Source organism: Lactuca virosa, chromosome 2 (assembly GCF_052849685.1).
Source record: "Lactuca virosa cultivar CGN04683 chromosome 2, Lactuca_virosa_CGN04683_v6, whole genome shotgun sequence".
Taxonomy (NCBI): Eukaryota; Viridiplantae; Streptophyta; class Magnoliopsida; order Asterales; family Asteraceae; genus Lactuca; species Lactuca virosa.
In genome coordinates, this window is record NC_136427.1 from 191,750,393 (window position 1) to 191,765,471 (window position 15,079).

The following is a 15,079-nucleotide window of genomic DNA, read 5'->3' on the forward strand; positions in this document are numbered from 1 at the left end:
ACAAAGGTTAACCTAGACTATCACTTTAATATTAATGCCTAGGCTAGAAACACGAGTGTTACAGAAAATTGGGCCATTAGTGGGCCTTTGTGGATCTTTTGGTTTTGGGCCTTTTTAGTTAATGAAGTTGGGCCTCAGTTTTGGTTCTTGTTGGGGTTGAGCCCAATTTGGAAAAGTGGGCCATTGGTTGATTAGTGGGCCTTTGGGTCTTTCAGGTTGTAGCTTGGGTCATAGTTTTGGTCAAGGCTAGGATAGAGGTAAAATGGTCTTTTTACCCTAGGTATGAGGTTATGGTTAAGGATTGGAACCCAATTATTAATTGAGTGTTGTTTTGATCTGTCAGTTCGGTGGTGTCGACAGGGCAACAGCTAGGGGGTTTCTTTCAGTGCGCTTTTGCATTCGTGGTGAGTTTCCTTACCAGGTTTAGCGGGTCGAAGGCACCAAGGCCGACCCATGTTTATATTATGTTGTTAGTATGCTAGTTGTCATTTTAACCATTGCATGTGCTTGTGTTTATATGTTTTCCAGGTTAAGGCCCGATGCCGGGCGGGGCCTGGTGGATATCTGTATGCTATGTATCTATGTGATTATTGCATGAGTATGTGATTATTGCCTGTTTTACCGAGCTCAGCTCGATGCCGGGCGGGGTCCGAAGCCGGGCGGGGCCTAATGACGTGCGGGGCCCACTGTATGTTTATTGTATGTTTCTTATGGTATGTGGTATTTGGGGAACTTACTAAGTTTTGTGCTTACGATTTTCAGTTTATGTTTCAGGTACTCCAGTTTTCAAATGAAAGAGCTCGGAGCGATTGCAGCGCATACACCCGGGTTTTCCGCCATATGTGATCTTTCAGAATAAACTCTGCTAATTGTTTTATTTGAAATGCTTTTCAATGTTTGGACAAAAGTTTACAATAGTGTTTTGACTATAATAAAAATGAAATTTTTATCCTTGATTTTTGGGCTGTTTCAATTGGTGCGACACGGTTTTATAAGTTGTTATATATGTTAGAGTCTCCCTTCTCTTTACAAGGCCTCTTTTGGAGAGACAATTTTGGGCTCGATATATATTTACATGGTATCAGAGCCGATGTTCCGCACCACTATGACTCAACACATCTCTATCTAACCTTATTGAGTCTCCGACTCTAAGGGGGGTATTAGTGTATTGGTGCAACATGGTCTTATAACATATATGTTAGAGTCCTCATTTTCTCTACAAGTTACATGATAAAGCCAAAGATATTTTACAAATAAATAATTATTTTATAATAAGTTTAATAAAACCAAAAGGATTTCACGAATTCCATTTACAAATAAATAATTTTATAAAAATTTCAGTCTATGGCAAGGCTCACTACTCACTAGACTAGAGGGTGTAAAAGTCTGAACGTGAGCCAAGCGAAAACTTGTGTGATCTGAGCTGTCGGTGGCTGGCAGCCCACCCTCACCCCACACTCCTCCCTCTCTGATGCATACTTGTTAACTACTCTTCTCCGTCCCTATTTCTCATATCTCCTTCTTCTTCACTTCTCTGCTACAAAATTCGTCAAATGCACTGAAACACCAAATCTATCCCCGACTCTTGTTCCGTGGTTAGAACTCTTTAGATTCATCGCTATTTCATTCTGCAATCTACACACCTTGCACTTATTTAATTCTTATTGCATTTACTGTTTCTTCAGTATCTTCTTCTGCATTTCTGTTTGTACTCAATCGAATGTAGTATCTATTGACTTGTATGTGTGGAATTCAGTTAGTTGATCCCGAAATAGTATTTAAATTACCATGATCAGTACTGATCTGCTGTTCTGATTGCAAAATGTGAGAAATCTAACTCAAATTAGGTGAACATGTGATAAACGTAATGAGTTTCGGGTGTTTCTACAGGATTCAATCGAGATTTCTACGTTTTTGCGCGGTGGGTTGGAGTTGGAGGTAGATCTGATCTAAAGTTTAGATAAAATTATTACAGTCAAGCTGGCGGCTCAGGTCAGTCGGAGGTATTCTGCCGGAAGAAATGGCAGCAATCTTGCCACTACGCATCAGGTAGCTACTCCTCTAAGTTGTGAATCTGATTTGAACGGGGTTTTTTCCTGTTTAAGTTAATGTGAAATTGAAAAGAGATTTGAATTTCCTGTTGTAGATACTTATTTATGATCTGCAATTTATTAGTAAGAAGTTCCTGTGGGTTTCTATTCATGAAATTATGATTAGAAGTTATAATAAATGAATTTTGTCAATGATTTGTATATTTATCAATTGCTGACAAGTTTACAATGTCGTTTCAGGAAAGAAATGGGAATGGCACACCTGAAAGAGAACCTATGACTCCACATTCCCTAACAAAAATGGGTTCTAGGTCAGTTAAATTATGCAGATGAAGTGATTTTTGAAGTTCCATTTTCATCTAAAACCTGTTCATTTTAATGAGAGTTTTCTTTTGTTTCTTCAGAGAGCGTAGCAGCATGGAGGATCCAGATGGGACATTATCGAGTGTTGCTCACTGCATCGAACAGTTACGCCAAAAATCATCATCTTCACAAGACAAAGAGTTCAGTCTGAAACAGTTACTAGACCTGATCAATACACGTGAAGGTGCATTCAGTGCTGTTAGTTCACATTCTCAAGCAGTTCCAGTTCTAGTATCTCTCCTAAGATCAGGGTCACTTGGTGTAAAGATCCAAGCAGCTACAGTTTTGGGCTCATTATGTAAGGAAAACGAACTACGGGTCAAAGTATTACTTGGGGGTTGCATTCCTCCGCTTCTCGCTCTTCTAAAATCAAAAGAAGGTCAAATCACAGCTGCAAAGACCATTTATGCTGTTTCTGAAGGTGATGCCAAAGATCATGTTGGATCCAAAATCTTTGCCACTGAAGGGGTTGTTCCAGTGCTCTGGGAGCAACTCGAAAAGGGTTCAAAAGTAGTTGATGATTTGCTGACTGGTGCTTTGAGAAACCTGTGTGGGACCACTGAGGGTTTTTGGTCAGCAACAGTCAAAGCTGGGGGAGAAGATATCTTGGTAAAGCTATTAACACATGACCAGTCAAACACTCAAGCGAATGTTTGCTTTTTATTATCATGTATGATGATGGAAGATGCATCTGTATGTTCAAAGATTTCAACTTCTGAAACTACAAAACAACTCCTGAAGCTGTTAGGACCTGGTTATGAACCTCCAGTTAGAGCACAAGCTGCATCTGCTTTAAAGTCTCTTTCAGCTCAAAGCAAAAAAGCAAGAAAAGATATAGCAAGTTGTAATGGCATCCCTTCTTTGATTAATGCCACAATAGCTCCTTCAAAAGAATTTATGCAAGGTGAAGATGCACAAGCTTTACAAGAGAACGCGATGTGTGCTCTTGCCAATATTTCCGGTGGGTTGTGCCATGTCATCACTAGTCTCGGTCAAAGTCTTGACTCGTGCACTTCACCTGGACAGGTGGCGGATACATTAGGAGCTTTAGCTTCTGCTCTTATGATATACGGTAATGAATCAGAAACCAACAGAGCATCAGATCCATTTGACATTGAGTTGACTTTAGTCAAACAGTTTAAGCCACGTGTGCCATTTTTAGTCCAGGAGCGCACCATAGAAGCTCTTGCTAGTTTGTATGGGAACGCCACCCTTTCAAGCAAACTTTCAAATCCTGTCTCAAAACATTTATTAGTTGGTTTGATCACAATGGCAACCAATGAAGTTCAAGACGAGTTAATAAAATCACTACTTGTTTTATGCAACAATGAGGGCAATTTGTGGAATGCTTTACAAGGTCGTGAAGGCGTTCAGATGTTGATTTCTCTTCTTGGACTTTCATCAGAACAGCAACAGGAATGTGCTGTTGCATTGCTTTGTATGTTGTCAAATGAGAATGATGAAAGTAAATGGGCAATCACAGCTGCTGGTGGAATCCCGCCACTTGTACAAATTCTTGAAACGGGGTCCGCAAAAGCACGTGAAGATTCTGCTACAATTCTTGGGAACCTCTGTAATCACAGTGAAGATATAAGGAACTGTGTTGAAAGTGCTGATGCTGTTCCTGCTTTGTTATGGCTGTTGAAAAATGGAAGCTCAAATGGGAAAGAGATTGCTGCAAAGACATTGAACCATTTGATTCGAAGATCAGATACAGCAACTATAAGTCAACTCACTGCACTGTTGACCAGTGACCTTCCGGAATCCAAAGTTTATGTTTTGGATGCGTTAAAAAGTTTACTTTCCATTGCCCCGATTACTGATCTACTACGTGAAGGTAGTGCACCCAATGATGCAATTGAAACAATGATCAAGATTTTAGGGTCTACAAATGAAGAGACACGTGCGAATTCTGCCATGGCTCTTGGTGGGATCTTTAATCTAAGAAAGGATTTACGTGAAAGCAGTATGGCTATCAAGACTCTTTCCTCTGTGATGAAACTTTTGGATTCTGATTCTGAGACCATTTTGGCAGAGTGTTGTGGGTGTCTTTCTGCAATTTTTCTATCAGTGAAAGAAAATCATGATGTGGCTGTTGTTGCAAGGAACATGCTACCTGCATTACTGACACTTTCAAGATCTTCAGCTTTACAAGTTGCAGAACAGGCTTTATCTGCTTTGGCAAGCCTTTTGTTGGACAATGAAGTTGTGGAGAAACTTTCACCTCAAGAAATCATTATGCCAGCCACTAGAGTTCTTCTTGAAAAGAAAGCCACCAGAAAAAACCATGCTGCATTAGCGATTTCCCGCCTTCGATTGGATTCTGTTTCTACCTTAACTGAGTACGTGAATGAAACTGGAACAGTTCTTGCATTGGTTTCTTTCATGGAATCGAGTAATTCTGGAGCTATTGCCACGTCAGCAGGACTAGATGCACTCGTTGTTTTGTCAAGACTAAAAGGATCAGGTGACATCAAACCTGCATGGGCAGTGCTGGTTGAACATCCAGAGAGTATAACTCCCATTGTTTCATTGATCAATGGTGCAACTACTCTCTTACAGGACAAAGCAATAGAAATCTTGTCAAGGCTTTGCCATGATCAATGTGTTGTTCTTGGAAACGCGATTCTACAATCTCATTGCACTTCTTTGATTGCAAAAAGAGTAATCGATTCATCAAACACAAGAGTTAAAATTGGTGGGACTTCGCTTCTCGTTTGTGCTACAAAAGTAAATATCCAAAGAGTGATGGAGGACCTCCATGAAGCAAATTTTCATTCCCAATTTATTCGGTCTCTTGTTTTGATGTTAAGTTCTCCTGTTTCTTCTCATTCGGAAGACATGGACTCCATAAGCATCTGCAGATGTCCTGGTGAGAAAAGGACTAGTACATCAGTTATAAATGGTGCTAGCATCTCGATCTGGCTACTTTCTGCTATTGCTAGCCATGATGAAAAATATAAAATTCAGATTACAGAAGCAGGAGCTGTTGAAATTCTTACAGGAAGAATCTCACGTCTATTGCCATACAGCCAGGTATGTATTTCAAGGTCTTTGCCTTTAGTTTAAATGGATTTATTATGATTTTGACATTTCATTCCAAAATCATTTATGCAGTTGGATGTTGATGAGGATAATAGCATCTGGATATGCACACTACTGTTAGCAATTCTATTCCAAAACAGAGATATTATACGTGCAAGTGCAACAGTAAAAGCTATTCCAGCTCTTTCTTCTTTGTTAAGATCAGAAGCGCCAGCCAACAGATACTTTGCTGCACAAGCTATATCCAGTCTAGTCAGCAATGGAAGCAGGGGAACACTTCTTTCTGTTGCCAACTCAGGAGCTGCAAATGGGCTCATATCATTACTCGGGTGTTCCAATTCCGACTTACATGATTTCCTTCAATTATCCCAAGAATTCTCTTTGCCACCTCACCCAGAAGAAGTCGCTCTCGAGAGATTATTTAGAGTTGATGACATCAGAGTCGGTGCCACTTCACGAAAGTCAATCCCCACTCTTGTTGACCTCCTGAAACCAATCCCGGATCGACCCGGTGCCCCGTTTCTCGCACTCGGACTTCTAATCCAGCTCAGTACTGATTCTCCATCCAACAAGATCGCTATGGTGGAATCCGGTGCTTTAGAAGCTCTAACAAAGTACCTCTCACTCGGTCCACAAGATGCAACCGAAGAAGCTGCCACCGATCTACTTGGCATCCTATTTGGCACTGCTGAGATACGAAAACACGAGTCAGCATTCAGTGCGGTGACTCAGCTTGTTGCTGTGTTACGTCTAGGTGGAAGGCGTGCGCGATACAGTGCTGCTAAAGCACTTGAAAACCTCTTTTCTGCTGATCATATAAAAAACGCGGAATCTTCTCGCCAGGCTGTACAACCATTGGTGGAAATTTTGAACAATGGTTTGGAAAAGGAACAGCATGCTGCTATTGCAGCATTGGTTAGGCTTCTCAGTGATAACCCATCCAGAGGGCTTACTGCTGCTGATGTGGAATTAAATGCGGTTGATATCCTTTGTAGAATTCTTTCATCGAATTCTTCAATGGAGTTGAAAAGTGATGCTGCTGAATTATGCTGTGTGCTATTCGAAAACACAAGGATCAGATGTACTGTTACTGCTGGTCGTAGTGTCGAGCCGTTAATTTCGCTTCTCGTTTCCGAATTTACCCCTGCTCACCTTTCGGTTGTTCGTGCACTCGATAGACTCATAGATGATGAGAATTTAGCCGAATTGGTTTCAGTACACGGTGGAATAATCCCTCTTGTGGGACTTTTACACGGGAAAAACTACATGCTTCATGAAGCAACCTCTTTAGCTCTCGTGAAAATGGGAAAAGATAGACCTTCTTGCAAGATTGAAATGGTGAAAGCTGGAGTCATTGATAATATTCTCAAAATCCTCCAAGAAGCACCGGATTTTCTTTCTGCTGCTTTTGCTGAATTGCTAAGAATCTTGACAAACAATGCTATAATCGCAAAAGGTCAATCTGCAGAGAAATTGGTCAAACCCCTTTTCGTGTTGTTAACAAGACCAGAGCTTGGACCCGATGGACAACATAGTGTTTTGCAGGTTTTAGTGAATATCTTTGAGCATGAACAATGTCGTACTGATTACATCTTGTCCCCTCACCAAGCCATTGAACCTCTCATTCCTTTACTAGATTCTAATTCTACAGCAGTTCAAAAGACATCAGCTGAGCTTTTATCTTATCTTCTTCTTGAAGAACATTACCAGAAGGATTCCATGATACAACAAGTGATCGGTCCATTAATGCGAGTTCTTGCTTCCGGGATTCCGATTTTGCAGCAAAGAGCTTTAAAAGGTCTTGTTAGCATTGCACTCACTTGGCCTAATGAGATTGCAAAAGAGGGTGGTGTAAGTGAAGTATCAAGAGTCATAATGCTATCCGATTCCTTTCTTACAAATCCTTTGTGGGAATCTGCTGCTACTGTTTTATCTAGTATACTTCAGTTCAGTTCAGAGTTCTATCTTGAAGTGCCCATTGCAGTTTTGGTACGTTTGCTACATTCAAACTCAGAAGCCACTGTAATCGGTGCACTGAATGCTCTTTTAGTCCTGGAAAGTGATGATTCCATGAGTGCAGTAGCCATGGCAGAAAGCGGTGCAATTGAGGCTCTTTTGGAGCTTCTGAGGTGTCATTTATGCGAAGGAACTGCTGCAAGATTGCTTGAAGTTTTACTACATAATGTGAAGATTCGAGAAACGAAAGCTATCAAATCAGCTATCTTACAGCTATCACAATACCTGTTACATCCGCAAACTCAAGCTCAACAAGCGAGATTGTTGGCAACTCTTGCTCTTGGAGATCTGTTTCAGAATGAAAGTTTGACACAATCTAGTGATGCTGTTGTGGCGTGTCGTGCTTTGGTGAATGTGCTTATCGATCAACCTTCTGAAGAAATGAAAGTGGTGGCTATCTGTGCTTTGCAGAATCTTGTGATGTCTAGTCGCCCAAATAAAAGAGCAGTTGCAGAAGCTGGCGGGGTCCAGGTGGGACTGGATCTGATTGGTTCAAGTGATGGTGATACATCGATTCAGGCAGCAAGGTTTATTAAGCTTCTTTTCTCTAACAATGCCATCCAAGAGTATGCCTCTAGTGAAACTGTCAGAGCTATAACTGGTAATTTTTTTTTTCTCTTACTTGGTTATGCTATATATCTGTAAGGCCCCATTTGATATTGATGCTCTGATTCATCTAATCATGCAGCTGCTATTGAAAAGGATTTGTTGGCTAATGGAATGGTAAACGAAGGGTATCTGAAAGCTCTGAATGCTCTCTTTGGCAATTTCCCACGTTTAAGAGCCACTGAACCTGCAACATTAAGCATCCCACATTTAGTGACATCTCTGAAGACAGGGTCAGAAGCAACTCAAGAAGCTGCATTAGATGCACTATTTCTTCTGAGGCAAGCATGGTCAGCTTGCCCACCTGATGTCTCCAAAGCCCAATCAGCTGCTGCTGCAGATGCAATTCCATTGTTGCAGTATTTGATCCAATCAGGGCCTCCCCGATTTCATGAGAAAGCCGAATTCTTGTTGCAGTGTTTGCCGGGGACATTAACAGTGACGATTAAACGTGCCAATGATTTGAGACAGTCAGTTGGAAACCCTAGTGTGTACTGCAAGGTTACACTGGGAAATTCTCCTTCAGTGCAAACTAAGGTACTTTTATACTGTCTGACTGGATAAAGTGTTGTCTGGATAAATGATGTTTAGAAAATATCTAAGAAAATGACGAACCAATACTAAGTAAAAAAGAAACACTTATATATTATATTATATATAGCTGATGAGATTAAGTTGTTTTTGTTGTTGAATGGGTTGCAGGTGGTATCAACTGGGCCAAATCCTGAATGGGATGAGAACTTTGTGTGGTCATTTGAAAGCCCTCCAAAAGGCCAAAAGCTACATATCTCATGCAAGAATAAAAGCAAGATGGGGAAGGCAAGTCCATCTTTATATTATACCTCAAAAGTCCAAACAATATCTATTACTTCATATGCCCTAAAATAAGTGCTATATTTTCACACAATAAACACACTTAAATTTGTCAAATATAAATTATTAATAGCTTGACTAAATTACATATATGGTCCCTAAGTATATAGCTCATTTTTTTCAATTTATGTCCCATAAAGTCTTCTCTTGCGGTTTTGGTCCTTTTTTGAGGTTCTTGTAATGTTTTCTTTTGTCCTTGTTCAAAGTAAAATGAATACTTTTTGGCTTTTGGTCCCCAAATATAGCTGATTTTTGCAAATTTGGTCCGAAAGAAACAGGCATTTTCTTGGTAGAGGGACTAAAACATTACAAAAACCTCAAATAATGACCAAAATTGCAAGAGAAAACTTTTTGGGATCAAAATTGAAAAAATCAACTGTATTTAGGGACCAAAAATGTAATTAAGTGAACATGTATTAAAATTAGAGTAAATTACGAATTTGGTCCTTGTGCTTTTACAAAAAAATCACAAGTTCGGTCCAAACTTGAAATAGTCCCATTGTCGATCCTTAAGTTTGTATTTATGGTCCCCTGTGTTTTACTCAAAATCCCAAGTTCAATCCAAAATTTGAAGTCATTTTATATGGGTCAGGGACCATATCTGCTACAAATACAAACTCAACGACTACATTGGGATGATGTGATGATTTCAAAATATGGACTGAACTTGTGATTTTGGGTCAAACTTAGGGACCATTAATGCAATTTACTCTTAAAATTATGTTATTGAAGTGTATTATGCACCCACTTCGGTCACCTTATTTTAGAAAAGGGGTAGAGTGGGGAAATCATCTAATAAAGAGCATCTTGATTAGTATAAGGGCATTATGGGTATTTTATACTATTTTGGTTGTTATGACAGATAGTATAAGAAAGTAGTGGGATAGGAAGGGAGGTATCGATCTTTTCTGTTAAACCTGGAATTATTTCCTTTGGGAGAGTGGCTATCTCGAATCAGCTAACCTATCCTTTTGTTCTTGATTCATTTGAGTAATAGTGAAGGAATTGCATTCTGTTCTTTACATTGTGTTGTTCTTGTTGTGGTTACTCATTAAATTAAGTGAGTTCATAACAAAGTGTACAATAAATTGAAGCATACAAAAAAAAATACTGATAATTGTGTGTTGTGTTGGGCAGAAATCATTCGGGAAAGTGACTATCCAGATTGACCGTGTTGTGATGATGGGAGCAGTGGCGGGTGAATACGCTTTGTTGCCACAAAGCAAAACTGGGGCCTCCAGGATTCTTGAAATAGAATTTCAATGGTCAAACAAGTAAAATTATCTGGCTCATGAGTATATATAGCGAGGTCATACGTTCAGATCTTTTTTTGGTACACACAAAGAATAAATCATAACAAGAAATCACAAGGACGTGTGTTATTTTTCTCTTTTATTGTGCCAAATGGTATATATATTATTATTATCATTTAGTTAATTCTTTTGTAGAATCCATGAGTTGTATAACCAACTTTATTCTGCCAGTGTGTATTGTATGCTTGTAAGATATTTGTAGCATTTGTTGTTTGAGAATTGAGATACTGAAATTTATTCTTCATTTGGTAATATAAAAACTGAAATCTGTGATTAGGAATAGGAAATCCGACAAAACCAGGACTGGATTTGGCTATGCTTGATTTCACATTTCCAAACCGGTAGGCTCCTCAAGACCTCAACCTTGCCAAATTACTTTGATTTGAACAGCATAATCGGTTTAAGCCAAATCATAACTACCATACTAAATTTGGGCAAATTTATTAAATTGATCATATTTCAAACTTTTTATTAACCACCTCATTAATGTATATTCTTTAGGTTAATGTCATAATCATAACCGGGTAACATTCTGTTTAAGATAAGGATAACTACAGTAAAGTCCCAATATTTTGGCAAAAGTATTAAAAAAGTCTCAAATTTTTTTTTTAATAAAAAAGCCCAAAAAACCGGATAATTCATTCAGTTTAGTCCTTTTTGACCTTTTCAGCAGGTCACCCATGCCACATGGCATGACAACTGGACAGGTGCTGACGTGCCACGTCAGCGAATTACTCTTTAATATGAAAAAAAGAGTTTTTTTGAGTAAAATGAAGAAGTGGGATTTGAACCAACAACCTTCCAAACACAAACCAACCACCTTTCCACTAGGCTACATGACATTTTGTGTTTTAACTCCTCAAAATTGGAATATAACCTTTTAAACGCATAAGTCTTAATTACAATTCTTATTATTATAATTATAATAATTATTATTAATATTATTATTATTTATAAAACGTAAATAATTTTAATATTTCGTAATGCATAAAAATATAAAAAGAAAATAATTTTAATATTTCGTAATAATTTTAATATTTTATATATAAAAAATATATAAAATGCATAAAAAAGATATTTAATATACATAAAAATTACGTTTATATATATATATATATATATATATATATATATATATATATATATATATATATATATATTACGTAAAAAAATACGTAAAAAAAATACGTCATATACACATACATGTTTTAGAAGGTTTTTCGTAAAAAAAAATACATAAAAATTTTGCATGTGTATAAATATATAAAATGCATAAAAAAATATTTAATATAAATAAAAATACGTAAAAATACATATAAATACGTAAAAAAAACTTTATATATTTAACATATTTTTTACGAAATATTAAAATTATTTACGTTTTATATATAATAATAATATTAATAATAATAAATATAATTATAATAATAATAATTGTAATTAAGACTTATGCGTTTAAAAGGTTATATTTCAGTTGTGAGGAGTAAAAACACAAAATGTCATGTAGCCTATTGGAAAGGTGGTTGGTTTGTGTTTGGGAGGTTGTGGGTTTGAATCCTACTTCCTCCTTTTCCTTAAAAAAGTTGTTTTTTTTATATTACCACATCAGCACCTGTCCAGTTGTCATGCCATGTGGCATGGGTGACCTGCTGAAAAGGTCAAAAGGGATTAAACTGAATGAATTATCTGGTTTTCTGGACTTTTTTATTCAAAAATTTTTTTTTAAGACTTTTTTAAAACTTTTGCCAAAATATTGGGACTTTACTGTAGTTATCCCTTAAGATAATTTCATTTATAACCTTCTAAACTTTCATATGTAAAACTTCAAAGTACATTTATATCTTTATAAAACCTATAATATCACATATATACCTAAATACTTAATTTAATTTTATTTAATATATTAAGAAAATAAAAACACCATTTTTAAATTGATTTTTTATTGTTAAGAAAATAATTAACTTATAACAATACATTATACAATATTACTCTGTTGCTATATGGGCTTCCGACTACTTTGATAGGTGGTTTTCGTAGCCCTTCTAACGAGTATTTCAGAAGACACGTTGCAAAAGTGGACAACTGCTATGTTAGAAAGCCATACTGAGGGTTGGACCCCGATGTTGTTCTCTAATGCCTAAGTTAGACGTTGTATGAAACTTAATGAATGAATTGCAAAGAGTCTTAGGTCCTCCTGAAAACTTACCTTACTGTGGTCTTTGTCTCTTTGAGGGTTTTTAGGCTATCCCCTTTAGCAACCTAATCCAATCAAAATTTTCTATAAAAAATCAATTTCTCTCTTTTCCACTTATACAACCTAATCCAATCAAATTATTCATACTCATTAGCAACCCAACCCAAACTTATTTTTATTTAATAAATATAATTTATGTTTGTTTTTAGTTTACTAAAAACTACTAGAAATATTAAATCTAAATATTTTATTTCAAAACAAATAAATAATTACTTTAAATATAAAATTAAAAAAAAGGATTTAGAAATAAAGAATTGGAATAGGATATGAAATATTTATATATTATACTTTATTTACACGACAAAAACATCACAAATTTTGTTTTGTCTTTTTTTTTTTGTTTTTTGTTTTTACGGAGATAATATTTGTTCTTTAAAAATAATAAGTTTTATCTAAAAAAATATATTAAACAACCAATTCAAAAGGGAAAATGACTTATCAAGGTAATTAATTTTTCGATATGTTTACATTGGGTAACTATCTTTTTTTTTGTACACATCTAGGTAACAAACTTGTTGGAAGTGTTCACATATGACCATTATGACCTGTTGTAACAGGTTACATCCTAGATGTTAACACTTTCAACAAGTTCGTTACCTAGATGTGTACAAAAAAAGTAGTTACCCAAATATGAAAAAAAACGAAAAGTAAGAGTAAATTATACGAATGGTCCCTGTGGTTTGGGGGAATTTGTGTTTTTGGTCCCTAACTTATTTTTTTAACTCTGATGGTCCATACTGTTTATTTTTGTTGCACGTTTGGTCCCTGGCTTACCTAAAAAGACTATTGTGCCCTTATTAATTTATTTTTTAATTAATTTTCTTATTTATGTATTTATTTTTTATATATTTAAAAAAATTAATAGACCCCACATATCTGTATCTCCTCAACGTAAACCTGAAACCACATTTGAGAAATTTAATTTGGGTCTCACCGGTCACCATCCTATCTCTCATCCTCCTCAACTTTTATTTATTTTCCATCTTTAGTGACATCGACGTCTTCACCATGCTTCTTTTTTTGGTCCTTCAACTCTGGCGAACCAACACCATAACTCACTGTCTCTTCATCTTTATTGGGTTCACTGGGTTGTGGTGTTAATTCGATGGAGTTGAAGGACCGAAAAAAGAAGAGATGGTGAAGACGTCGATATCACTAAAGATGGAAAATAAATAAAAGTTGAGGAGGATGAGAGATGTGATGGTGAGGAGATACATATATGTAGGGTCTATTAATTTTTTTAAATATATAAAGAATAAATACATAAATAAAAAAATTAATTAAAAAAATTAATTAATAAGGGCACAATAGTCTTTTTAGGTAAGACAGAGACCAAACGTGCAACAAAAATAAATAGTAGGGACGATCCGAGTTAAAAAAAATAAGTTAAGGACCAAAAACACAAATTCCTCCAAACCACAGGGACCATTCGTTTAATTTACTCTTACTTTTCGTTTTGTTCATATTTTGGTAACTATTTTTTTTGTACACATCTAGGTAACGAACTTGTCAAAAGTGTTCACATCTAGGATGTAACCTGCTACAGCAGGTCATAATGGTCATATGTGAACACTTCCAACAAGTTTGTTACCTAGATGTGTACAAAAAAAAGATAGTTACCCAGATGTGAACATACCGAAAAATTAATTATCTTAATAAGTCATTTTCCCAATTCAAAATTGAACACATCAAAAATTGATAAGGAAAGTGGGTGTGATCTTTGCTAAGCTAGGTTGTTCCTGTGGCTTAGGCTACTAAAAATAAATTAATTTTACTTTTTTTTCTTAAAAATATAATGAGTGGCTCGTTAAAACCTCTCAATGGGAGTAGCCTTATAGACCTTTTATTTTTTGGGTATTTGGTTTCGTTCGGTCTTTCTCCATTATCTGGATAAAGACAATTAATTGGTTGTGTGCAACCTTTATATTTTATTGCCAATATCGTATGTATATGCAAGTCATGGGATATGTCTCGTATATTGTTGCTCATCCGATGTGCATTGATATTTCCTTTTGGGTCAAGCTCCGTCAACTGTCTTTTGTCGCTTGAACCTAATACTAACTAGGTCAGTATTCTTTATTTTCTCCCCTCTGTCCTACTGGATACGGGCTGATATTGGGTTGAGCTAGGTGGCTGCCTCGGATACACCATTACCCTTCTCCCGCATTACTATTCTCAACCTCTTTACTTTATGAATACTTACAAAATATTGACACACACATTGAAATTGGTTTTTTCGTGATTTTACTTGTAACTAAAGAACCAGATGAAGAACAAAATTATTTAGAAGAGGATAATCGGTCTCCTAAATCGAATGTATGAGATGAAATATATCATTATTTAGAAGAGAATAATCCTTACAAAATATTGACAGCCAAGGTGTTAATACTAGAGGTTCATGGACCTCCGGTGCAAGATTTAAAAACCACAGGGATCATCCATTAAAAAAAATCAAATTTTGGACTAAAAGTGCAGATTGGGCAAAATATAGCGACCAAAATGTAATTTACTCTTCCTTTTATAGTTAAGCTTGTTTGAATGTCATGGGATCACGATAT

The 15,079-nt window shown here is 36.3% G+C and overlaps 1 protein-coding gene across 1 annotated transcript; it reads left to right on the forward strand.

Annotated features, from left to right (window-relative positions):
• The first annotated feature begins 1,384 nt into the window (after positions 1–1,384).
• Positions 1,385–10,511, forward strand: LOC145159907 (protein CELLULOSE SYNTHASE INTERACTIVE 1-like). The gene is made up of 8 exons (XM_079078962.1): positions 1,385–1,595; positions 1,891–2,049; positions 2,292–2,362; positions 2,456–5,450; positions 5,532–8,076; positions 8,164–8,618; positions 8,784–8,900; positions 10,092–10,511. The coding sequence occupies exons 3-8, from the start codon at positions 2,328–2,330 to the stop codon at positions 10,230–10,232; spliced, it is 6,288 nt and encodes a 2,095-aa protein (XP_078935088.1). The 5' UTR covers positions 1,385–1,595; positions 1,891–2,049; positions 2,292–2,327; the 3' UTR covers positions 10,233–10,511.
• Positions 10,512–15,079: the final 4,568 nt, after the last annotated feature.